A 26,687-nucleotide genomic window follows, 5' to 3' on the forward strand; every position below is an offset into this window, starting at 1 on the left:
TGTCTTAAGTTCAGTCTGCAGATTGGTTGAAACTATGGAGGGACACAGGTGTGTTGTGGGCCCTCTATGCCCGTCCAATCTAACACTGAGCACACACACACACACACACACATAAAACACACACACACACACACACACACACACACACACACACACAAAGAGAGGACCGTCTGGAGCAGCTTAGGCACGTGCCTGTCAAGGGGCCCAGGGACGTCCCTACACCCCGCTCTCTATTCAAACCACCAGATGGGGACTGGGGTTTAGTTTTAATGAATACTATACTTCAACCCCCACCGTACACCCCTCTCACACCCCTCAACCCCCACCCCTCCTCACAGACGCCCCAAAGCATCTCTCGCAGCAATTTGTTTTCCAAATTGAAATCTGACCGAGAGAAACATTGCCTTCATTGATAATACATAAGAATAGAATATATGAAAACATGATAGACTCTAAGGGCTGATATATAAAATAGATACACTAAGTCTACACTGACTCCCCAGAATGCATCTGCAACCTCTGTGTATTTTATACACCGCAGGTATCAGGGTTAGAACAACAACAATCTCCACCTGGCGTGGTCCCATCTCTCTGTGAGGAGGAATCAACCGTTTCAATCGGATTGGTGTGAGATAACGATGACATCATCGTCAAACATCTCCACCAGGCGTGGTCCCATCTCTCTGTGAGGAGGAATCAACCGTTTCAATCGGAATGACATCATCGTCAAACATCTCCACCAGGCGTGGTCCCATCTCTCTGTGAGGAGGAATCAACCGTTTCAATCGGATTGGTGTGAGATAACGATGACATCATCGTCAAACATCTCCACCTGGCGTGGTCCCATCTCTCTGTGAGGAGGAATCAACCGTTTCAATCGGATTGGTGTGAGATAACGATGACATCATCGTCAAACATCTCCACCAGGCGTGGTCCCATCTCTCTGTGAGGAGGAATCAACCGTTTCAATCGGATTGGTGTGAGATAACGATGACATCATCGTCAAACATCTCCACCTGGCGTGGTCCCATCTCTCTGTGAGGAGGAATCAACCGTTTCAATCGGAATGACATCATCGGGCGTGGTCCCATCTCTCTGTGAGGAGGAATCAACCGTTTCAATCGGATTGGTGTGAGATAACGATGACATCATCGTCAAACATCTCCACCTGGCGTGGTCCCATCTCTCTGTGAGGAGGAATCAACCGTTTCAATCGGATTGGTGTGAGATAACGATGACATCATCTCTCCACCAGGCGTGGTCCCATCTCTGTGAGGAGGAATCAACCGTTTCAATCGGATTGGTGTGAGATAACGATGACATCATCGTCAAACATCTCCACCAGGCGTGGTCCCATCTCTCTGTGAGGAGGAATCAACCGTTTCAATCGGATTGGTGTGAGAAAACGATGACATCATCGTCAAACTTCTCCTGTCTATTGAAAGTACTTGACAGTCGGCATCATGGTAAACACAGTGGTTGTGTTCACAGCATAATAGCACATATTACTCACAATAATAGCTTTGTGTTGAAACTCAGGAATTGAGGGAGAAAGGAGCCTAACGCATCACAATTGCACACCAGGAATGGAGATAACAGATTATGTTTAACGTGAGATTATTGTCACTCCCAGAAGATGTAATGCCAGCCTCTATTAAAGTAGAACTACAGTATAGTATGACTCGCTCTACCTCAGAACGCCATGTGGCCACAACTTCATTATCACCACAGCTATGTAAGGGGCTGACGCTTGCAGGTTCTCCTTCTCACCTCTCTTTTTCTTTTCTTCACAGTATTCATCTCTCTCCCTCTCCCTCTCCCTCTCCTTCTCTCTCCTCCTCTCTCTCTCTTTCTTCCCATCTCTCTCTCTCCCTCTCTCCCCATCTGTCTCTTTCTCTATCCCTCTCATCTCACCCTCTCCCTCTCTCCCCATCTCTCTATTTCTCTCTCTCTCCCTATCTTGCTCCCTCTCTCCCCATCTCTCTCTTTCTCTCTCTCTCCCTATCTTGCTCCCTCTCTCTTTCTCTCTCTCCCCCTCTCTTTATCTCTCTAACCCTCTCTCTCTTTCCCCATCTCTCTCTCTCCCTCTCTCCCTCTCTCTCATCTCTCTCTCTTTCTCTCTCTCTCTCTCTCTCTCTCTCTCTCTCTCATCTCTCTCTCTCTCTCTCTCTCTCTCTCTCTCTCTCTCTCTCCATCTTTTCAGTATAGCACATAGCTGACAGAACAAGGTAGAAGCCATGGTGATGATTAGTGTGTTGAAGAGGAGCTGTCTCTGATTCACACCAGGACAGACACCAATGAAAGTGTGTAAGCCAAGGCCAAACATCACTGAGTCACTTATACAGGCAGCCCAATTCTGATTTTTTTCCCCACTAATTGGTCTTTTGACAGATCAGTTCAGCTCTTTGCCAATTATTGGGCACAATATCAAAATGTGTCTGTCTATGTAAACACCGCCATTAACATTCATGTGTATAACAAGGGTTAGTAGTCAATAAGTTTCAGCCAGTGTGTAAATTGAGTCAGCTCAATTTATTTTGACAGCACATTTTTCCGTGTTGGAGATGAGTATTGTTTTGGTTGCGCTCGTTCCAGGGGGATGAGAGTTTAAGAAACGTACATTATTTTACCCCTGTTTTTCAAAATGTCCGAGTTTTCGGCAGCTATATAAAAAAAGAAAAAGAAAAAAAAGAAATATATATATTTACAAAAAATGGATATATATTTACAAAATAAGGAATATATATGGCTGTCAATCATAAATCACCAGACAAAGACATCCACTTATTTTATTGTATATATATATAAAAATATATATTGTATATATATATATATATATTTTATTGTATATATTTATTTATTTATTTATTTATTGTATATATATTTTTATATATATATTTTAATATATATATACATATATATACTTTTTTTATTGTATATATAAATATATATTTTTTTATAGGATATATTTATTGTCTTAAGGGGTTGGTGGCACATCATTAGTCAGTGTGTGTTTCACCTGTGCTGGTTGCCGTCTCGTTAGTGGGAAGGTGTTTCACCTGTGCTGGTTGCCGTCTCGTTAGTGGGAAGGTGTTTCACCTGTGCTGGTTGCCGTCTTGTTAGTGTGAAGGTGTTTCACCTGTGCTGGTTGCCGTCTTGTTAGTGGGAAGGTGTTTCACCTGTGCTGGTTGCCGTCTCGTTAGTGGGAAGGTGTTCACCTGTGCTGGCCCAGGTACTATTTGAGAGTGGCTGGCCCAGTGCTCCGGTTGTCGTGATAGATGCAGTTTGTTAACACATCTCCTTATTTTGATTTCGAGACAAACAATCCTTTATCGGATTTAATTTTACCTCACCTTTTTGGTTTGCTTCCTGTCTTTAAGTTTGGTGTGGGGTTTTCCTTTTGTTTGCATCCTAGTGGGCAAATTTAGTGGGCGCTCATGCTAGGTGTCTTTCAGGTCCCAGTTGTTGTTGCGATGGACACCCAACCTTTCCTAAAAACCCACCTGTTTCATTTTGATTGTTGTCAGTGACTCTTTGTTAGTTTCCCCCTTCAGTTTGAGCGACATTTTTTTTGTTTTCTTGCTGGGGAACGTAACAAAATATTGCAGTGAACTCAAAGACGACATATACGGATATCCCCAACATAACATTGAGATTGAAAAAAATCAGCCTGTCCAATTGATTGCTCATAAATGATAAGCCTGTCCAATGGATTCTTCATAAATGATAAGCCTGTCCAATAGATTGCTCATAAATGATAAGCCTGTCCAATGGATTCTTCATAAATGATAAGCCTGTCCAATTGATTGTTCATAAATGATAAGCCTGTCCAATGGATTCTTCATAAATGATAAGCCTGTCCAATGGATTCTTCATAAATGATAAGCCTGTCCAATGGATTCTTCATAAATGATAAGCCTGTCCAAGGGATTCTTCATAAATGATAAGCCTGTCCAATTGATTGCTCATAAATGATAAGCCTGTCCAAGGATTCTTCATAAATGATAAGCCTGTCCAATGGATTGCTCATAAATGATAAGCCTGTCCAATTGATTGTTCATAAATGATAAGCCTGTCCAATGGATTGTTCATAAATGACGTGTAAAGTGAGGAGCAGGTGAAAACGCTGTAGGAAACACAATGGGTTTCTGTGACCAGCTCCGTGCATATGTTCCTCATAAAGGTGTTAATGAATAGCTTGTGTAGCCGCTGCTCCAGACTCGCTGACCCTTGTCTCTTCCGTCTCGTCTCTTGCTTTTCCAGTGGCGTGTTCAACGAGCCATGGCCATGTTGGCGTTCCCCTCCACACCCCGTCCGTGCCTGTCAGTAATCAGTAATCCGCTGGCTGTTATGTCCCACACCAGACATTGTTCTGGGTTTGATTGAAGAGGCCTGATTTGACTAATTGATCCCAGAGCAGCAGGGGTGATCTGACACACACATGGGAGGTGGGGTTTGTGTGTGTGAGGGGGAGTGTGTGTGTGTGTGTCACGAAGGCCAGCCAACCAGCTGTGTAGAATCGAGGGTGGGGGCCCAGTTTAGCCTACTGGTGAGGAAGAGAAGGTACACTGTTGACATATTGTGTGTGTGTGTGTGTGTGTGTGTGTGTGTGTGTGTGTGTGTGTGTGTGTGTGTGTGTGTGTGTGTGTGTGTGTGTGTGTGTGTGTGTGTGTGTGTGTGTGTGTAAGAGGGAGGGAGAGAGAGAAGGCAAGCCAAGGGGGAGAGAGACAGTGAGATTATTTGAAGATTATTTTCCATAGAGAATTTGCTAATATGCGGAATTCACATTTTCTACATAATTAAAGGTACATGTCAGAAGAATGTTGGATCTTTCTGTTTCTGTCTTTCTCAGTGTCTCGTGAAACAGACTGATATACTGTACATGGTTTCCATGGAGACAAAACCAGTGTTACGATCCGGAAACAAGACGGACAGATATATACACTAAACTTAGACAAAATGTGTAATAAACTACATGAATAAATATGAAACAAGGCATGATTGCATATTGACATCACAAGCCTATGTGATCTTGTTCGGCGCTATAAACCTGGCCAGGGTGGCTATCAGTGACGTTTGGTGCCGTTTAAGATGAGGGAGGACATTTGTTTTTACATTTTATGAACATGGTCTTATTTTTATTACAGCATATTGGATGACTGTCATTCATATTCCATTCGCCCAGCTCAATGTAACATCGATAGGTTAAGGCTACTAGTTGATACTCTAATTTTCCCTTCATCATGAAGTTGCTAGAGTCTAGCCTGTGAATGAAAGTTTACAACGTAGGTGCACACAGGTCGAGAGAAATTTGAGTAATCTAGGTGACAGACATCCTCTTGCCTGCATCTAGCTGATCTGGGGTGGAATCACTAGTCCAAAAGTTGCAAACAACAGTTTGGCTCCCGAGTGGCGCAGTGGTCTAAAGGCAATGCATCTCAGTGCAAGAGGCGTCACTACAGTCCCGGGTTTGAATCCAGGCTGTATCACATCCGGACGTGATTGGGAGTCCCATAGGGCGGCACACAATTGGCCCAGCGTTGCCGGGGTAGGCCGTGATTGGGAGTCCCATAGGGCGGCACACAAGCGGCCCAGGCCGTTGGGAGTCCGGGGCACACAATAGGCCGTGGCCGTGATTGGGAGTCCCATAGGCGGCACACAATTGGCCCAGCGTTGCCAGGCCGTGATTGGGAGTCCGGGTAGGCCGTGATTGGGAGTCCCATAGGGCGGCACACAATTGGCCCAGCGCAAGGCCCAGGGCGGCACACAATTGCCGGGTAGGCCGTGATTGGGAGTCCCATAGGGCGGCACACAATTGGCCCAGCGTTGCCGGGGTAGGCCGTGATTGGGAGTCCCATAGGGCGGCACACAATTGGCCCAGCGTTGCCGGGGTAGGCCGTGATTGGGAGTCCCATAGGGCGGCACACAATTGGCCCAGCGTTGCCGGGGTAGGCCGTGATTGGGAGTCCCATAGGGCGGCACACAATGGGCCCAGTGTCGTCCAGGTTTGGCCGGGGTAGGACGTCATTGTAAATAAGAATTTCTTAACTGACTTGCCCAGTTAAATAAAGGTTAAATAAAAAATACAATTAGTTAATTAATTGAACAAGATTTTCTAGTAGAAAGAGGAGGAAGGGAAGCGCTACTAAGGTACACAATAGTACATTCTGGTAGACAGAAGGTGCTCTTTGGTAAAAGGGGGGAATTGGTCATCAAAAAGAAAGGAGGACCAAGGCACTCTTCATATACTTCATTAAAATGCCTTTAATTGTATGGCCGGTTCAATAGAAACAAGGTTTTAAAAATCTGACGCGTTTCGGCTGCATGGCCTTCGTCAGGGAGTACAAGAGTTTCTATTGGATAAATTCAGGTCTTTTTATCCTCGTTTAGTTCCATTTGCTTCCGTTCAAGAAACGTTTTTCAACAGAATCAGCAGAATGAATACACTCCTGATCACATGTAAACACTTCACTTTCATAGCAGCCACATACAAAAAAGCACGATCACGTTGATCGTTGTATAATTCCTTCTCGTATCTATGCACTCTCCTCCTCTTCCTCGCACCTTTTCCGTTCCCTTGTGGACACATCAGGACGAAAAAACCTTTCCAAGCCAAACCTTCATACCATAACCACTAACGGCTACACACAGCCTACATCGTTGTGCACCTGTGTAATGATCATGCTGTTTAATCAGCTCCTTGATATGCCACACCAGTCAGGTGGATGGATTATCTTGGCAAAGGAGAAATGCTCACTAACAGGGATGTAAACAAATTTTAGAGAAATAAGCTTTTTGTGCGTATGGAACATTTCTGGGATCTTTTATTTCAGCTGATGAAACATGGGACCAACACTTTGCATGTTGCGTTTATATTTTTGCTCAGTATATTTTCACACATCAGAACCTCTAGAATCATAAAAGACAGAACGACCTTAGAACCTCATCTTAGCTCTCTTCCTCTCCAAACTGCTCTGATAGTGAATGAGAGGCACGGGTCCTTGTGTCCCTGGGGACTCATTTGGAAGGCGCACAACATCCTCTCCCTGGCTTTCAGAGTTCAAGCAGTGGTTGCCTGGGCAACGTGTGACGCTACCATCTGTCACTCCTGCTCATTGAGATTTGGATTTCATTAACTAGCTCATTCTGATGTCGGACATATTGCCAAGCAGTATAATCAGATTAAAATACACCTTATGGAAGAGCGGGGACTGTGAAGAGACACACATATGCACACAAACACACATTGTAATATTGTTGTTCGGTAGTATTATATATTTTGTATTGTTGATAAGTAGTTGTGTAATAATGTTATATTACGTACCGTTTTATCTTTTGTTTAATATGTAATTTAAGCATCTTAATGTGTTTGGGGCCCAGGAAGAGTAGCTGCTGCCTTGACAGAAACTAATGGGGATCCATAATAAACCCCAGGATGAGTAGCTGCTGCCTTGACAGGAACTAATGGGGACCCATAATAAACCCCAGGAAGAGTAGCTGCTGCCTTGACAGGAACTAATGGGGACCCATAATAAACCCCAGGAAGAGTAGCTGCTGCCTTGGCAGGAACTAATGGGGATCCATAATAAACCCCAGGAAGAGTAGCTGCTGCCTTGGCAGGAACTAATGGGGATCCATAATAAACCCCAGGAAGAGTAGCTACTGCCTTGGCAGGAACTAATGGGGATCCATAATAAACCCCAGGAAGAGTAGCTGCTGCCTTGGCAGGAACTAATGGGGATCCATAATAAACCCCTAGGAGAGTAGCTACTGCCTTGGCAGGAACTAATGGGGATCCATAATAAACCCCAGGAAGAGTATCTGCTGCCTTGGCAGGAACTAATGGGGATCCATAATAAACCCCAGGAAGAGTAGCTGCTGCCTTGGCAGGAACTAATGGGGATCCATAATAAACCTAGGAAGAGTACGCTGCTAGCTGCTGCCTTGGCAGGAACTCATGGGGATCCATAATAAAACCCCAGGAAGAGTAGCTGCTGCCTTGGCAGGAACTAATGGGGATCCATAATAAACCCCAGGATGAGTAGCTGCTGCCTTGGCAGGAACTAATGGGGATCCATAATAAACCCCAGGATGAGTAGCTGCTGCCTTGGCAGGAACTCATGGGGATCCATAATAAACCCCAGGAACGTTTCAGTAGCTGCTGCCTTGGCAGGGGAACTCCCCAGGAAGGGGGATCCATAATAAACCCCAGGAAGAGTAGCTGCGTTGGGGACCCATCCCCAGTAGCTGCTGCCTTGGCAGGAACTAATGGGGATCCATAATAAATAGAAGAGTAGCGTTTGGGGATCCATAATAAACCCCAGGAAGAGTAGCTGCTGCCTTGGCAGGAACTCCGCGGGGATCCATAATAAACCCCAGGAAGAGTAGCTGCCTTGGCAGGAACTCATGGGGATCCATAATAAATATGAAGAGTAGCTGCTGCCTTGGCAGGAACTAATGGGGATCCATAATAAAACCCCAGGAAGAGTAGCTGCTGCCTTGGCAGGAACTAATGGGGATCCATAATAAACCCCAGGAAGAGTAGCTTCTGCCTTGGCAGGAACTAATGGGGATCCATAATAAATATGAACGTTTCAGTAGCTGCTGCCTTGGCAGGAACTCATGGGGATCCATAATAAATACAAAGCTTTGGCAGGAACTAGGGGATCCATAATAAATATGAACGTTTCAGTAGCTGCTGCCTTGGCAGGAACTCATGGGGATCCATAATAAATATGAACGTTTCAGTAGCTGCTGCCTTGGCAGGAACTCATGGGGATCCATAATAAATACAAACGTTTCAGTAGCTGCTGCCTTGGCAGGAACTCATGGGGATCCATAATAAATATGAACGTTTCAGTAGCTGCTGCCTTGGCAGGAACTAATGGGGATCCATAATAAATACAAACGTTTCAGTAGCTCGGTGTGTACAAAGAAAACAAAAAGGGGACAGTATTATTGCACACTTGAAATAAAAACACAAACATTTGTTTAATGAAAGTCCTCTTTATTATGTTCTAGATAAAAAACGTATATGAATGTATTAGCACAAAATTAACAAATCAATTTAAATCAATTGTATCTAACGAGGCCAATCGTCCACATTTGTCCAACTGACTGCCCGATGACAGGATACTGATGAGGCTACACATGGCTTTGTTCTGCTCAAGAGGGGGTAAATCCATTTCAATTCACCTTTTGACAGCTTTCATTTTAAAACATTTAAAAAAAACTTTCCATACATGTTTGCCCAAGGAGGGAAGTGGTCAGAAAGTTACCAAAACATTCAGGAGATAAAAAGTGATCAAAGTTGACCTATTCTGCATACCCCATTACTTTTCCAGTAGTCTTCACTATTCTGCATACCCCATTACTTTTCCAGTAATGTCTTCATTACTGGAAAAGATAAAAGGTTGTTTCATTTCATTTACAAGCTTACAAACAGAGTTGTCAAACTGTTTTAGTTTATTTGTATATGTTTTTTATTAATAAAAAAATAAAAATAAACTTTAAATTAATGTCAATTATCTAAAAACATATACTCTGATTTCCTTTTAAATTTGTTGCATCACCCTGTACTCAAGAACATGTTGTGTCTCAACTGATGGCAACATGTTTTACACGTTTTTAGATCATTCATGTTTCAGGTAAAAAAAAAAAGACCATCCCAAACACTCAGACGTTGTTCAGCTCAGAGAGGAGGTCACCCCAAACACTCAGACCTTGTTCAGCTCAGAGAGGAGGTCACCCCAAACACTCAGACCTCTAACATCAAAGTCCCCATCTGCAACCTTCAGTTCTGTCAGCTCTCTCTCAACGTCCTCCTTTGTTGACGGACAAGCCCCTAGCAACGACCTATAATGGTCAGACAGTGTCTTGAACGACACCCCGTCGGTGGTATACATTTGAACCCACTCTCCTTCTCCCACGTCATACTCCAACTGTGACCCCCATTGCTTCAACATGTTACCGTAGGTCACTCTAAACCTCACCGACTGCTGGTGGAGGTCCATCAAAATACCAATAGGCAACGTGGAACACATATTATGGAGTAAACTGTGGTGTTGCTGCAGCCAATCCAGGATCAAGTGGAATGAAACTCCTTCTGGAGCCATTTTTGTTGTTGTTGCCGTTTTGTCGTTTTTCCTTGACAGAAGAGCAGCAGCAACGACTCCTGGGAAGTTTTCATTTTCACCACAGGTTTGTAAGAGGTTGTCCAATAACTTCTCTGCTAGGCCCACCTTGGACCCGCCAGTAGCTGGAGATAGCAGGATATCCAACATCTCCCTCAGTGTCATGCCTAACACGTCAGCATCGGGACCGGGAAAGGACGTACTGCGTTTCAAATGAATGGCGCTTAAGACTTTACATGCTGATTTCACTTCTATGAGTTCAGTGCAATGACCGGTGGCGTCCTTATATTTACCTCCAACAGTTATAGTGTCGAAAAGTAGTTTGACGACTGAGCTCGGAACAGCGGCGTTGTTTAGTAACCCCACAAGCAGCAAGTGTTGACACTGCGACAGGTCAGAAAACGTGATGTCCGTATACCCATGAAAAGTTGTTCGTAAACTTTCGTTTGTCACCTGTAGTTGTTTTTCCAAGATGTCCCTGACGGTCGGATTTGCATGGAACCTTGTGTAGACGTGTTGGCAGTACTGAGTCCATTGAAAGGCTCTGTCCAGGGTCTGTTTGTCCCACCGCTGCACCGTCTCTGTCTGCGACACAGCGAGTAGCTCCGTGGTCCGCTCCACGTTCTTTACAATAGCCTCCATGTGACACTATCTGCTCTCAGAACATTTGCAAGTGAGTTTGAAAATGTTAAAAGGACGCCTGAAATTACTCCAAAAGGTTGTTTGGAAAAGTCACTTTGGTGTTTTAATTAAAGCTACTTATTTTCTCCGTGTCCTCTCCTCTTTCCCCCGCCAGTTGATGTTGTGAAGTGAACTTCCGGGTATGCGAGCGCGTTCCAGTCACTTCAAAATAAAAGTTCTCAAGATAAAAGTTGTATAAATCATAAAATCTGGCGAATAGAACAAATGTATTGTCCTCCGATAAAATGTTTCTCCCGTTTGAGTTTCACATTCTTTTTTTCTGAATTGGCGAATATGTGTAGATTGATTGTAGAAGAAGAACAAGCAAGTCCATCGAATTTTGTCACTGTATTGTGTTATAGTCATTTATAATCGAACAATTGCAATACATAAAATTGCACAGTGGCTGGGCCAATTAATGCACTTCTGCTTCAGCATCTATCTAATTACAATCGTGAGCACGGACGAGTTTCTCAAATGTCAGATTAGAGAGAGAGAGAGAATGAGAGGAGGGAACGCAGCATAACATTCCCAGTCAGTCAGTCCAGTGTGACTGATCAAAAACTCTCCTCCTATCGGCAGTGCAGCACTCGGCTCCACAAAAAAGATCCTCGGCAGGTTGAGAGACAGAGATATGCTATGCATTGCCCGAGGGGGGTAGATGAGCGATGGTGAAAAGCATGCATACAGAACGCACGGAGGAGCAAAAACACTGTACGAGAGGACGGTGACAGTCCGGATAGAAGAGTTGCTTTGCAGAGGGTGAGTGGAAGATGCATCGGGACTGTTGATTGCATGCCTCTGATTGGTCTAGTAGTTTGTTTGTTTTTTGTAGGATTTATACTGTATGCTTTATCCGCAAATATATTATTGCATTTGTTGTGAAGTTGTTACATATTTAGAATACATCAGAATCAAATGATAAGATTTCAATCACTTATTCAACAATACTTCTATTGTTATTTCTGTAGATAAAAAATAATAATTTAAACAGAGTTTTAGGGAAAAAGCTTGATTATAGCAGGGATGGGCAACTCCAGTCCTCAGGGACCTGATTGATGTAGTCACACTTCTCCCCCAGCCGAAGTTAACACACCTGACTCCAATAATCAACTAATCATGATATTCTGTTTAGAATGCAACACTCCAGTGCCCCAAGGAGTTGTCCATCCCTGGCCTGTAGCCCTGGGCAGACTGCTATACACAACTGTAGTCTTATTTCCATTGCTGGTATGAGAGATATTCTTCTGTATAGCTTAAAGTAAAACTCAAAAAATATACTCAATATCAAATGTTTGGATAAATTAACTGTTGATGTATGAGACTGAATAAAATGTATCTACCAAACAAAGCTGCCTGTGTGGAGTCAGTTAGTCAGTTAGTTAGTTAGTTAGTCAGTTAGTCATGTTAGTCAGTTAGTCAGTTAGTCATGTTAGTTGGATTAGTCAGTTAGGCAGTTAGTCATGTTAGTCAGTTAGTCATGTTAGTCAGTTAGTCATGTTAGTTAGTCAGTTAGTTAGTTAGTCAGTTAGTTAGTCAGTTAGTCATGTTAGTTAGTTGGTTAGTTAGTCATGTTAGTCAGTTAGTAAGTTAGTCAGTTAGTTAATTAGTCAGTTAGTCATGTTAGTTAGTCATGTTAGTTAGTCATGTTAGTCGGTTAGTCGGTTAGTCATGTTAGTCGGGTAGTCAGTTAGTCATGTTAGTCAGTTAGTTATGTTAGTCATGTTAGTCATGTTAGTCAGTTAGTCATGTTAGTCAGTTAGTTAGTCATGTTAGTCAGTTAGTTAGTTGGTTAGTTAGTTAGTTAGTTAGTCAGTTAGTTAGTTAGTCAGTTAGTCATGTTAGTTAGTCAGTTAGTTAGTTAGTTAGTCAGTTAGTTAGTTAGTCATGTTAGTTAGTCAGTTAGATAGTTAGTCAGTTAGCCAGTTAGTCATGTTAGTCGGTTAGTCATGTTAGTCTGTTAGTCAGTTAGTTAGTTAGTCATGTTAGTCAGTTAGTCAGTCAGTTAGTCCGTCAGTCAGTTAGTTAGTCAGTTAGTCAGTCAGTTAGTTAGTTAGTCGGTTAGTCAGTTAGTCAGTTAGTCAGTTAGTCAGTCAGTTAGTCAGTTAGTCAGTTGACTTGTTTTAGAGGAGAATCTATTCTTTAGCTGCAGCCAAACATTTCATTGAAACGACGTGGAAACAACATTGATACAACCAGTGTGTACCCAGTGGGTAATGACATGAACACATGCACTGACATAAAAGAGACAAAAACACCCTTTAAAATGCATTTACATAAGCTCACAAATCACAAACCTACCTTTTATGCTACTGTGAACTAACTGGGCATACCTCAGTAAGTTCACAGGCACTGGAGGTTAACAGAAGGAAAATATATTTGAACTTGTAATTGATTTATTTATATATGCCTAATGTATTTATCAATTTTGGACACATTGAAACCAAATATTTTATCAGGTTGTTAACAATTACTATTATTAAAACTAGAATCCTTAGTTGCTACATATATATATTTTTTTGCCTCACAAGTCCTCAACTGGCAGCTTCATTAAATAGTACCCGCAAAACACCAGTCTCAATGTCAACATTGAAGAGGCGACTCCGGGATGCTGGCCTTATTAGCTTTATTTCAGCTCTGTTTTTGTGTGAAAACGTTGTTTGGCGATGACCCTGGTGAACCTGTTATTTGGGCCAGGGCGCAGTGAGGGGCCAAATGAGACAGACTGGCATGTGTAGTTTTCCTAATTGAGTGACTCAGCAGCATTCTACTATTCCCCAAACTGGGTTATGTGTTATGGCTGCACTATCCAGGGTCATCTACAGGCCTCCGTGGGAACGACCGGTAGAGGAGGATAGAAAGGGACCGGTAGAGGAGGACGGAAAGGGACCGGTAGAGGGGGATGGAAAGGGACCGGTAGAGGAGGATAGAAAGGGACCGGTAGAGGAGGATGGAAAGGGACCGGTAGAGGAGGATGGAAAGGGACCGGTAGAGGAGGATGGAAAGGGACCGGTAGAGGAGGATGGAAAGGGACCGGTAGAGGAGGATGGAAAGGGACCGGTAGAGGGTAGAGGAGGATGGAAAGGGACCGGTAGAGGAGGATGGAAAGGGACCGGTAGAGGGTAGAGGAGGATGGAAAGGGACCGGTAGAGGAGGATGGAAAGGGACCGGTAGAGGAGGATGGAAAGGGACCGGTAGAGGAGGATGGAAAGGGACCGGTAGAGGAGGATGGAAAGGGACCGGTAGAGGAGGATGGAAAAGGACCGGTAGAGGGTAGAGGAAGATAGAAAGGGACCGGTAGAGGAGGATGGAAAGGGACCGGTAGAGGAGGATGGAAAGGGACCGGTAGAGGAGGATGGAAAGGGACCAGTAGAGGAGGATGGAAAGGGACCGGTAGAGGGTAGAGGAGGACGGAAAGGGACCGGTAGAGGGTAAAGGGGGATGGAAAGGGACCAGTAGAGGGTAAAGGGGGATGGAAAGGGACAGGTAGAGGGTAGAGGAGGATGGAAAGGGACCGGTAGAGGGTAAATGGGGATGGAAAGGGACCGGTAGAGGGTAGAGGAGGATGGAAAGGGACCGGTAGAGGGTAAAGGGGGATGGAAAGGGACCGGTAGAGGGTAGAGGAGGATGGAAAGGGACCGGTAGAGGGTAAAGGGGGATGGAAAGGGACAGGTAGAGGGTAGAGGAGGATGGAAAGGGACCGGTAGAGGGTAGAGGAGGATGGAAAGGGACCGGTAGAGGGTAAAGGGGGATGGAAAGGGACAGGTAGAGGGTAGAGGAGGATGGAAAAGGATATATGTGCAGCGGAAGGATGGATAGAAAGAATAAGGATCAGGAGACCGAGTTAGAGAGAGCAGGTCTGTGTCTTGTCTCAGTCTTTGACCCCTCTCCTCCTCTCCTTCTATAGGCCAGTGACGTGGAGGTAACCACGATGTGCAGCTCTCTGAGTCCCAAGCAGGTAATTGGCCCAGGCCTGACCGACATGCAGCAGTACAACCAATGGCTGACCAGCCGCCACGAAGCCAGCCTTCTGCCATTGAAGGAAGACCTGGCCATGTGGCTCACCAACATGCTGGGTAAGGATTGTGGGTTTGATTCCCGCTGGGGCCATCCATAAGAATATGTATGCATTCACTGTAAGTTGCTTTGGCTAAAAGCATCTGCTAACTGAATGTATTATTATTATTGACCTCGATGGAGAGCCCTTGATGTGGCCGGTGGTCTAACCAGGGTCTCTAGACAGGGTCTCTAGACAGGACAGGGTCTCTAGACAGGGTCTCTAACCAGGACAGGGTCTCTAACAAGGGTCTCTAGTCAGGACAGGGTCTCTAGACAGGGTCTCTAACCAGGACAGGGTCTCTAGACAGGGTCTCTAACCAGGACAGGGTCTCTAGACAGGGTCTCTAGACAGGGTCTCTAGACAGGACAGGGTCTCTAGACAGGGTCTCTAGACAGGGTCTCTAGACAGGACAGGGTCTCTAGATAGGGTCTCTAGACAGGACAGGGTCTCTAGATAGGGTCTCTAGACAGGACAGGGTCTCTAGACAGGACAGGGTCTCTAAATAGGACAGGGTCTCTAGGCAGGACAGAGTCTCTAGGCAGGGCCTCTAGACAGGACAGCGTCTCTAGACAGGACAGGGTCTCTAGACAGGGTCTCTAACAAGGGTCTCTAACCAGGGTATCTAGACAGGACAGGGTCTCTAGACAGGGTCTCTAGACAGGACAGGGTCTCTAGACAGGGTCTCTAACCAGGGTCTCTAGACAGGACAGGGTCTCTAGACAGGGTCTCTAACCAGGGTCTCTAGACAGGACAGGGTCTCTAACCAGGGTCTCTAGACAGGACAGGGTCTCTAGACAGGGTATCTAACCAGGGTCTCTAACCAGGGTCTCTAGACAGGACAGGGTCTCTAGACAGGGTCTCTAGACATGACAGGGTCTCTAGACAGAGTCTCTAACCAGGGTCTCTAGACATGACAGGGTCTCTAGACAGGACAGGGTCTCTAGACAGGGTCTCTAACCAGGGTCTCTAGACAGGACAGGGTCTCTAGACAGGACAGGGTTTCTAATAAATCAAATCAAATCAAAATCAAATCAAATTTATTTAGATAGATGAATCAGCTGATATCAAAGGTCAGACCCAGCCTAAAACCCCAAACAGCAAACAATGCAGGTGTTTCAGTCACGGTTAGCTAGGAAAAACTCCCTAGAAAGGCCAAAACCTAGGAAGTCCTGCCAGGCTGTTTGGGTGGCCAGTCCTCTTCTGGCTGTGCTGTTATAACAGAACATGACCAAGTTAAATGTTCAGTCTGCAGGCTGTTTCAGTCAGACCAGTTAAACTGCAGGCTGTTTCAGTCAGACCAGTTAGTCTGCAGGCTGTTTCAGTCAGACCAGGTAGTTAAACTGCAGGCTGTTTCAGTCAGACCAGTTAGTCATCATGTCAGGCTAGTCCTCATGGTCAGGGCCCAGGCCAGTTGAAACTGGAGCAGGCATGGCCAGGTGGACTGGGGACAGCAGTCATCATGTTAGTCCTGGGGCATGGTCCTGTTTCAGGTCCTCGAGAGAGAGTTAGTTAAAGTCTGAAGGAGAGTTTGTCAGACACAGATTCAAAGGACTGGACAGGCTGATTCAAACTGACCCTAGACCAGTTAGTTAAATACTGGAGGCTGTTTCAGGAGGGGTCAGACCAGTTAGTTAGTCTGCAGGCTGTTTTAGGGCCAAACAGGAAGGATAGTCTGCAGGCTGTTTGCAAGCACAGCCCCCCACACACAAGTTATCTTAAACTGCAGGCTGTTTCCTGAGACAAGACCAGTTAGTTAGTCTGCAGGCTGTTTCCAGTCAGACCAGTTAGTTAGTCTGACCAGGCTTTCAGTCAGTGACCAGTTAGTTAAACTGCAGGCTGTTTCAGTCAGACCAGTTAGTTAAACTGCAGGCTGTTTCAGTCAGACCAGTTAGTTAGCCTGCAGGCTGTTTCAGTCAGAGAGTTAGTTAGTCTGCAGGCTGTTTCAATCAGACCAGTTAAACTGCAGGCTGTTTCAGTCAGACCAGTTAGTTTGCGTCTCAGACTGTTTCAGTCAGACCAGTTCCATAAAAATGGAGCTCTAGCCTGCAGCTGTTTGCAGTCAGACCAATTAGTTAGCCTGCAGTCTGTTTCAGTCAGACCAGTTAGTTAGCCTGCAGGACTGTTTCAGTCAAGCCCAGTTAGTTAGCAGTAAAACCTGAAATCAGTCTGTTTCAGGAAGCCAGTCAGACCAGTTAGTTCAAATTTTTTGTTCTGTCAGGCTGTTTCAGTCAGCACTAACTGAGTTTATTTTGTGCTTTATCTGCAAAATAGGCTGTGCAGTAGTCAGTCTAGATCAAAAGTTGGATTAAACTGCATCATGTTTCAGAAAGTTTCAGATTTTTGCAGTTAGTAGATGGAAAAAAGCTGTCCTCGAAATGGTCTTGTTTTCTTCAAAAAAGTCAGGGTCAGTTAGCCTGAGGCTGTTTTATTTGAGACGACTGTACAACCATTAGATTAATTGTCAGATTCAACAGAAGATCTCTTTGTTTCTTGGGACCTAGAACAAGTCTGCAGGCTGTTTCAGCCTCCAGTCAGACCAGTTAGTTAGTCTGCAGACTGTTTGCAGTCAGACCAGTTCCTTAGTCTGCAGGCTGTTTCAGTCAGACCAGTTTCAGTTAAATGTACAGGCTGTTTCAGTCAGTGACCAGTTTACATTATGTTAATAACTGCCCAGGCTGTTTCAGTCAAAACAGTTAGTTAGTCTGCAGGCTGTTTCAGTCAGACCAGTTAGTTAAACTGCACAGGCTGATATCTTTCAGACCAGATAAGTTAAACCAGGCTGATTCAGTCAGACCAGTTAGTTAAACTGCAAAAGAATGTTTCATGGTCAAAAGCAGCACTAAGGTTAGTTAGCACTGCAGGCTGTTTCAGTCAGACCAGTTCACAAGTTAGTCTGCAGGCTGTTTCAGGTCAGACCAGTTAAACTTTCGCAGGCTGTTAATCATCAGTGTTAAGTTAAACATGTCAGATAGATGAAAGTCAAAGGTCAGACCAGTTAGTTAGTCTGCAGGCTGTTTCAGTCAGACCAGTTAGTTAGTCTGCAGGCTGTTTCAGTCAGACCAGTTAGTTAGTCTGCAGGCTGTTTCAGTCAGACCAGTTAGTTAGCCTGCAGTCTGTTTCAGTCAGACCAGTTAGTTAGCCTGCAGTCTGTTTCAGTCAGACCAGTTAGTTAGTCTGCATGCTGTTTCAGTCAGACCAGTTAGTTAAACTGCAGGCTGTTTCAGTCAGACCAGTTAGTCTGCAGGCTGTTTCAGTCAGACCAGTTAGTTAAACTGTTTCAGTCAGACCAGTTAGTTAAACTGCAGGCTGATTCAGTCAGACCAGTTAGTCTGCAGGCTGTTTCAGTCAGACCAGTTAGTTAAACTGCAGGCTGTTTCAGTCAGACCAGTTAGTTAAACTGCAGGCTGATTCAGTCAGACCAGTTAGTTAAACTGCAGGCTGTTTCAGTCAGACCAGTTAAGTCTGCAGGCTGTTCAGTCAGACCAGTTAGTTAAACTGCAGGCTGTTTCAGTCAGACCAGTTAGTTAAACTGCAGGCTGTTTTAGTCAGAGCAGTTAGTTAGCCTGCAGGCTGTTTCAGTCAGACCAGTTAGTTAAACTGCAGGCTGTTTCAGTCAGACCAGTTAAGTCTGCAGGCTGTTTCAGTCAGACCAGTTAGTTAGTCTGCAGGCTGTTTCAGTCAGACCAGTTAGTTAAACTGCAGGCTGTTTCAGTCAGACCAGTTAGTTAGTCTGCAGTCTGTTTCAGTCAGACCAGTTAAACTGTTTTCAGTCAGACCAGTGTTAGTCTGTTTCAGTCAGACCAGTTAGTTAGCCTGCAGTCTGTTTCAGTCAGACCAGTTAGTTAAACTGCAGGCTGTTTCAGTCAGACCAGTTAGTTAGCCTGCAGGCTGTTTCAGTCAGACCAGTTAGTTAAACTGCAGTCTGTTTCAGTCAGACCAGTTAGTTAGTCTGCAGGCTGTTTCAGTCAGACCAGTTAGTTAGTCTGCAGGCTGTTTCAGTCAGATCAGTTAGTTAAACTGCAGGCTGTTTCAGTCAGACCAGTTAGTTAAACTGCAGGCTGTTTCAGTCAGACCAGTTAGCCTGCAGGCTGTTTCAGTCAGACCAGTTAGTTAGTCTGCAGGCTGTTTCAGTCAGACCAGTTAGTTAGTCTGCAGACTGTTTCAGTCAGACCAGTTAGTTAGTCTGCAGGCTGTTTCAGTCAGACCAGTTAGTTAGTCTGCAGGCTGTTTCAGTCAGACCAGTTAGTTAAACTGCAGGCTGTTTCAGTCAGACCAGTTAGTTAGTCTGCAGGCTGTTTCAGTCAGACCAGTTAGTTAAACTGCAGGCTGTTTCAGTCAGACCAGTTAGTTAAACTGCAGGCTGTTTCAGTCAGACCAGTTAGTTAAACTGCAGGCTGTTTCAGTCAGACCAGTTAGTTAGTCTGCAGGCTGTTTCAGTCAGACCAGTTAAACTGCAGGCTGTTTCAGTCAGACCAGTTAAACGGCAGGCTGTTTCAGTCAGACCAGTTAGTTAGTCTGCAGGCTGTTTCAGTCAGACCAGTTAGTTAGTCTGCAGGCTGTTTCAGTCAGACCAGTTAGTTAGTCTGCAGGCTGTTTCAGTCAGACCAGTTAGTTAGCCTGCAGTCTGTTTCAGTCAGACCAGTTAGTTAGCCTGCAGTCTGTTTCAGTCAGACCAGTTAGTTAGTCTGCATGCTGTTTCAGTCAGACCAGTTAGTTAAACTGCAGGCTGTTTCAGTCAGACCAGTTAGTCTGCAGGCTGTTTCAGTCAGACCAGTTAGTTAAACTGCAGGCTGTTTCAGTCAGACCAGTTAGTTAAACTGCAGGCTGTTTCAGTCAGACCAGTTAGTCTGCAGGCTGTTTCAGTCAGACCAGTTAGTTAAACTGCAGGCTGTTTCAGTCAGACCAGTTAGTTAAACTGCAGGCTGTTTCAGTCAGACCAGTTAGTTCAACTGCAGGCTGTTTCAGTCAGACCAGTTAGTTAAACTGCAGGCTGTTTCAGTCAGACCAGTTAGTTAAACTGCAGGCTGTTTCAGTCAGACCAGTTAGTTAAACTGCAGGCTGTTTCAGTCAGACCAGTTAGTTAAACTGGGCTGTTTCAGTCAGACCAGTTAGTTAGTCTGCAGGCTGTTTCAGTCAGACCAGTTAGTTAACTGCAGTCTGTTTCAGTCAGACCAGTTAGTTAGTCTGCAGTCTGTTTCAGTCAGACCAGTTAGTTAGCCTGCAGTCTGTTTCAGTCAGACCAGTTAGTTAAACTGCAGTCTGTTTCAGTCAGACCAGTTAGTTAGCCTGCAGGCTGTTTCAGTCAGACCAGTTAGTTAGTCTGCAGGCTGTTTCAGTCAGACCAGTTAGTTAGTCTGCAGGCTGTTTCAGTCAGACCAGTTAGTTAGTCTGCAGGCTGTTTCAGTCAGACCAGTTAGTTAAACTGCAGGCTGTTTCAGTCAGACCAGTTAGTTAAACTGCAGGCTGATTCAGTCAGACCAGTTAGTTAAACTGCAGGCTGTTTCAGTCAGACCAGTTAGTTAGTCTGCAGGCTTTCAGTCAGACCAGTTAGTTAAACTGCAGGCTGTTTCAGTCAGACCAGTTAGTTAGCCTGCAGGCTGTTTCAGTCAGACCAGTTAGTTAGTCTGCAGGCTGTTTCAGTCAGACCAGTTAAACTGCAGGCTGTTTCAGTCAGACCAGTTAGTTAGTCTGCAGGCTGTTTCAGTCAGACCAGTTAGTTAAACTGCAGGCTGTTTCAGTCAGACCAGTTAGTTAAACTGCAGGCTGATTCAGTCAGACCAGTTAGTTAAACTGCAGGCTGTTTCAGTCAGACCAGTTAGTTAGCCTGCAGGCTGTTTCAGTCAGACCAGTTAGTTAGTCTGCAGGCTGTTTCAGTCAGAAACTGCAGGCTGTTTCAGTCACGGCAGGCTGTTTCAGTCAGACCAGTTAGTTAGTCTGCAGGCTGTTTCAGTCAGACCAGTTAGTTAGTCTGCAGGCTGTTTCAGTCAGACCAGTTAGTTAGTCTGCAGGCTGTTTCAGTCAGACCAGTTAGTTAGTCTGCAGGCTGTTTCAGTCAGACCAGTTAGTTAAACTGCAGGCTGTTTCAGTCAGACCAGTTAGTCTGCAGGCTGTTTCAGTCAGACCAGTTAGTTAAACTGCAGGCTGTTTCAGTCAGACCAGTTAGTTAAACTGCAGGCTGATTCAGTCAGACCAGTTAGTCTGCAGGCTGTTTCAGTCAGACCAGTTAGTTAAACTGCAGGCTGTTTCAGTCAGACCAGTTAGTTAAACTGCAGGCTGATTCAGTCAGACCAGTTAGTTCAACTGCAGGCTGTTTCAGTCAGACCAGTTAGTTAGTCTGCAGGCTTTCAGTCAGACCAGTTAGTTAAACTGCAGGCTGTTTCAGTCAGACCAGTTAGTTAAACTGCAGGCTGTTTCAGTCAGACCAGTTAGTTAGCCTGCAGGCTGTTTCAGTCAGACCAGTTAGTTAGTCTGCAGGCTGTTTCAGTCAGACCAGTTAAACTGCAGGCTGTTTCAGTCAGACCAGTTAGTTAAACTGCAGGCTGTTTCAGTCAGACCAGTTAGTTAGTCTGCAGGCTGTTTCAGTCAGACCAGTTAGTTAAACTGCAGGCTGTTTCAGTCAGACCAGTTAGTTAGTCTGCAGGCTGTTTCAGTCAGACCAGTTAGTTAAACTGCAGGCTGTTTCAGTCAGACCAGTTAGTTAAACTGCAGGCTGTTTCAGTCAGACCAGTTAGTTAGACTGCAGGCTGTTTCAGTCAGACCAGTTAGTTAAACTGCAGGCTGTTTCAGTCAGACCAGTTAGTTAGCTGCAGGCTGTTTCAGTCAGACCAGTTAGTTAGTCTGCAGGCTGTTTCAGTCAGACCAGTTAAAACTGCAGGCTGTTTCAGTCAGACCAGTTAGTTAAACTGCAGGCTGTTTCAGTCAGACCAGTTAGTTAGCCTGCAGGCTGTTTCAGTCAGACCAGTTAGTTAGTCTGCAGGCTGTTTCAGTCAGACCAGTTAAACTGCAGGCTGTTTCAGTCAGACCAGTTAGTTAGTCTGCAGGCTGTTTCAGTCAGACCAGTTAGTTAGTCTGCAGGCTGTTCAGTCAGACCAGTTAGTTAAACTGCAGGCTGTTTCAGTCAGACCAGTTAGTTAGTCTGCAGGCTGTTTCAGTCAGACCAGTTAAACTGCAGGCTGTTTCAGTCAGACCAGTTAGTTAGCCTGCAGGCTGTTTCAGTCAGACCAGTTAGTTAGTCTGCAGGCTGTTTCAGTCAGACCAGTTAAACTGCAGGCTGTTTCAGTCAGACCAGTTAAACGGCAGGCTGTTTCAGTCAGACCAGTTAGTTAGTCTGCAGGCTGTTTCAGTCAGACCAGTTAGTTAGTCTGCAGGCTGTTTCAGTCAGACCAGTTAAACTGCAGGCTGTTTCAGTCAGACCAGTTAGTTAGTCTGCAGGCTGTTTCAGTCAGACCAGTTAGTTAGCCTGCAGTCTGTTTCAGTCAGACCAGTTAGTTAGTCTGCAGGCTGTTTCAGTCAGACCAGTTAGTTAGCCTGCAGGCTGTTTCAGTCAGACCAGTTAGTTAAACTGCAGGCTGTTTCAGTCAGACCAGTTAGTTAGTCTGCAGGCTGTTTCAGTCAGACCAGTTAGTTTTCAGTCAGACCAGTTAGTTAGTCTGCAGGCTGTTTCAGTCAGACCAGTTAGTTAAACTGCAGGCTGTTTCAGTCAGACCAGTTTGTTAAACTGCAGGCTGTTTCAGTCAGACCAGTTAGTTAGTCTGCAGGCTGTTTCAGTCAGACCAGTTAGTTAAACTGCAGGCTGTTTCAGTCAGACCAGTTAGTTAGTCTGCAGGCTGTTTCAGTCAGACCAGTTAGTTAAACTGCAGGCTGTTTCAGTCAGACCAGTTAGTTAAACTGCAGGCTGTTTCAGTCAGACCAGTTAGTTAAACTGCAGGCTGTTTCAGTCAGACCAGTTAGTTAGCCTGCAGGCTGTTTCAGTCAGACCAGTTAGTTAGCCTGCAGTCTGTTTCAGTCAGACCAGTTAGTTAGTCTGCAGGCTGTTTCAGTCAGACCAGTTAAACTGCAGGCTGTTTCAGTCAGACCAGTTAAACTGCAGGCTGTTTCAGTCAGACCAGTTAGTTAGTCTGCAGGCTGTTTCAGTCAGACCAGTTAGTTAGTCTGCAGGCTGTTTCAGTCAGACCAGTTAGTTAGCCTGCAGTCTGTTTCAGTCAGACCAGTTAGTTAGTCTGCAGGCTGTTTCAGTCAGACCAGTTAGTTAGTCTGCAGGCTGTTTCAGTCAGACCAGTTAGTTAAACTGCAGGCTGTTTCAGTCAGACCAGTTAGTTAAACTGCAGGCTGTTTCAGTCAGACCAGTTAGCCTGCAGGCTGTTTCAGTCAGACCAGTTAGTTAGTCTGCAGGCTGTTTCAGTCAGACCAGTTAGTTAGTCTGCAGACTGTTTCAGTCAGACCAGTTAGTTAGTCTGCAGGCTGTTTCAGTCAGACCAGTTAGTTAGTCTGCAGTCTGTTTCAGTCAGACCAGTTAGTTAGCCTGCAGGCTGTTTCAGTCAGACCAGTTAGTTAGTCTGCAGTCTGTTTCAGTCAGACCAGTTAGTTAGCCTGCAGGCTGTTTCAGTCAGACCAGTTAGTTAGTCTGCAGTCTGTTTCAGTCAGACCAGTTAGTTAAACTGCAGGCTGTTTCAGTCAGACCAGTTAGTTAGCCTGCAGGCTGTTTCAGTCAGACCAGTTAGTTAAACTGCAGGCTGTTTCAGTCAGACCAGTTAGTTAAACTGCAGGCTGTTTCAGTCAGACCAGTTAGTTAGCCTGCAGGCTGTTTCAGTCATACCAGTTAGTTAAACTGCAGGCTGTTTCAGTCAGACCAGTTAGTTAAACTGCAGGCTGTTTCAGTCAGACCAGTTAGTTAGTCTGCAGTCTGTTTCAGTCAGACCAGTTAGTTAGCCTGCAGGCTGTTTCAGTCATGGGGCTGTGACTGTGACTCAGCATAGTTCAGGAAGCAGTTTGATGTTGCTGTCTGATTTGCGATGCCGTCTAAAGCATATCCTATTCATGCTGGTTCAAATACATGGACACGTTGAACAGAACATCATCTGTGTTACACCATAATGTAAGTTTCACCTTAAGGCCTATCTGAAATATTGTTTAAACATGCAAATTAGCTGATAACTCATTCCGGACACTGGATGATGACACTGGACTTATACATAGCAGATTGTGACTTTCGGGAAATGGCAGTTAAAGACAAGTACACTGGATTTAGACTCCCAAACACATATTTGGACCCTATCAACATCTGGACCCTATCAACACCTGGACCCTATCAACATCTGGACCCTATCAACACCTGGACCCTACCCTATCAACACCTGGACCCTATCAACACCTGGACCCTATCAACATCTGGACCCTATCAACACCTGGACCCTATCAACACCTGGACCCTATAAACATCTGGACCCTATCAACACCTGGACCCTATCAACATCTGGACCCTATCAACACCTGGACCCTATAAACACCTGGACCCTATCAACATCTGGACCCTATCAACACCTGGACCCTATAAACACCTGGACCCTATCAACACCTGGACCCTATAAACACCTGGACCCTATCAACATCTGGACCCTATCAACACCTGGACCCTATAAACACCTGGACCCTATCAACACCTGGACCCTATCAACACCTGGACCCTATCAACACCTGGACCCTATCAACACCTGGACCCTATCAACACCTGGACCCTATAAACACCTGGACCCTATAAACACCTGGACCCTATCAACACCTGGACCCTATAAACACCTGGACCCTATCAACACCTGGACCCTATCAACACCTGGACCCTATCAACACCTGGACCCTATCAACACCTGGACCCTATAAACACCTGGACCCTATAAACACCTGGACCCTATCAACACCTGGACCCTATCAACACCTGGACCCTATCAACACCTGGACCCTATAAACACCTGGACCCTATAAACACCTGGACCCTATCAACACCTGGACCCTATCAACACCTGGACCCTATCAACACCTGGACCCTATAAACACCTGGACCCTATAAACACCTGGACCCTATCAACACCTGGACCCTATAAACACCTGGACCCTATCAACACCTGGACCCTATCAACATCTGGACCCTATCAACACCTGGACCCTATAAACACCTGGACCCTATCAACATCTGGACCCTATCAACACCCTTTATCCAAACATCTGGGGCGGCAGGGTAGCCTAGTGGTTAGAGCGTTGGACTAGTAACCGGAAGGTTGTCAAACCCCCTACCTGACAAGGTACAAATCTGTTGTTCTGCCCCTGAACAGGCAGTTAACCCACTGTTCCTAGGCTTCATTGAAAATAAGAATTTGTTCTTAACTGACTTGCCTAGTTAAACAAAGGTTAAATAAATACAATTAAAATAAGAGAGTCTGCTAAATGACTCACTACTGTAAGTGGCTCTGGATAAGAGAGTCTGTTAAATGACTCACTACTGTAAGTGACTCTGGTAAGAGAGTCTGCTAAATGACTCACTACTGTAAGTGTCTCTGCATCAGAGAGTCTGCTAAATGACTCACTGCTGTAAGAGGCTCTGGATCAGAGAGTCTGTTAAATGACTCACTACTGTAAGTGACTCTGGTAAGAGAGTCTGCTAAATGACTCACTACTGTAAGTGTCTCTGCATCAGAGAGTCTGCTAAATGACTCACTACTGTAAATGTCTCTGGTAAGAGAGTCTGCTAAATGACTCACTGCTGTAAGAGGCTCTGGATCAGAGAGTCTGTTAAATGACTCACTACTGTAAGTGACTCTGGTAAGAGAGTCTGCTAAATGACTCACTACTGTAAGTGTCTCTGCATCAGAGAGTCTGCTAAATGACTCACTGCTGTAAGAGGCTCTGGATCAGAGAGTCTGTTAAATGACTCACTACTGTAAGTGTCTCTGCATCAGAGAGTCTGCTAAATGACTCACTACTGTAACTCTCTCTGGATAAGAGTCTGCTAAATGACTCACTACTCTAAGTGGCTCTGGATAAGAGTCTGCTAAATGACTCACTGCTGTAAGAGGCTCTGGATGAGAGAGTCTGCTAAATGACTCACTACTGTAACGCTCTCTTGATAAGAGAGTCTGCTAAATGACTCACTACTCTAAGTGGATCTGGATAAGAGAGTCTGCTAAATGACTCACTACTGTAAGTGACTCTGGATAAGAGATTCTGCTAAATGACTCACTACTGTAATGCTCTCTGGATAAGAGAGTCTGCTAAATGACTCACTACTCTAAGTGGCTCTGGATAAGAGAGTCTGCTAAATGACTCAGTACTGTTAGTGGCTATGGATAAGAGTCTGCTAAATTACTCACTACTCTAAGTGGCTCTGGATAAGAGTCTGTTAAATGACTAACATGCAATGTAACCCTGTGGTACCTGGTCTTAAACACAGGGGATGAACTGTGGAGTAAAGGCCTGTTTGCTGTCCGAGTTTAACGAGCAGATACCTTTTTGTAGCCTATTCAGCTCCAGCCATTATTCTTTATTCCCTTTAATTTGTATGGATTCTCCAGGATCTTCCTGTTTTCCTGTTGATCTGGAGGCCGCTAACAAACGTTAACGAGCCTGGAATGGAGAGCGGGGTCACACACGCGCTTTGAAACTTTCTCCTCCTAATTGAATAATTGTTATTATTAGCATCTTTAGTAGCCTAATGTACGATGTACGATAGGAAGAAGATCAGCTGTAGACTACTGTATAATCCATCACTGTAGGAGTTGTTTTGCATGATAATTGTTCCGTATAGCAGCAGCCTCCTTATTCCA

General features: G+C 45.0%; 2 protein-coding genes across 2 annotated transcripts in view; one reads left to right on the plus strand and one right to left on the minus strand.

Moving 5' to 3' along the window:
* Positions 1-8,992: 8,992 nt before the first annotated feature.
* fancf (FA complementation group F) lies at positions 8,993-10,935 on the minus strand. The gene has a single exon (XM_029648518.2). It carries the CDS (start codon positions 10,773-10,775, stop codon positions 9,717-9,719), a length of 1,059 nt encoding a protein of 352 aa, XP_029504378.1. The 5' UTR covers positions 10,776-10,935; the 3' UTR covers positions 8,993-9,716.
* A 149-nt stretch (positions 10,936-11,084) lies between these two features.
* The window catches only part of LOC115120049 (growth arrest-specific protein 2-like), a 56,233-nt gene continuing 40,630 nt past the window's right edge, over positions 11,085-26,687 (plus strand). Inside the window, exons 1-2 of the mRNA XM_065002758.1 lie at positions 11,085-11,576; positions 14,722-14,890. Coding sequence (XP_064858830.1) covers positions 14,746-14,890 — 145 coding nt within the window. The 5' untranslated portion in view covers positions 11,085-11,576; positions 14,722-14,745. The remainder of the gene's footprint in view (positions 11,577-14,721; positions 14,891-26,687) is intronic.

Source organism: Oncorhynchus nerka, linkage group LG17 (assembly GCF_034236695.1).
Source record: "Oncorhynchus nerka isolate Pitt River linkage group LG17, Oner_Uvic_2.0, whole genome shotgun sequence".
NCBI lineage: Eukaryota > Metazoa > Chordata > Actinopteri > Salmoniformes > Salmonidae > Oncorhynchus > Oncorhynchus nerka.

Coding starts and splice junctions, on each gene's coding strand:
- fancf (XM_029648518.2), bottom strand. CDS start 10,775: ATGGAGGCTATTGTAAAGAACGTGGAGCGGACCACGGAGCTACTCGCT.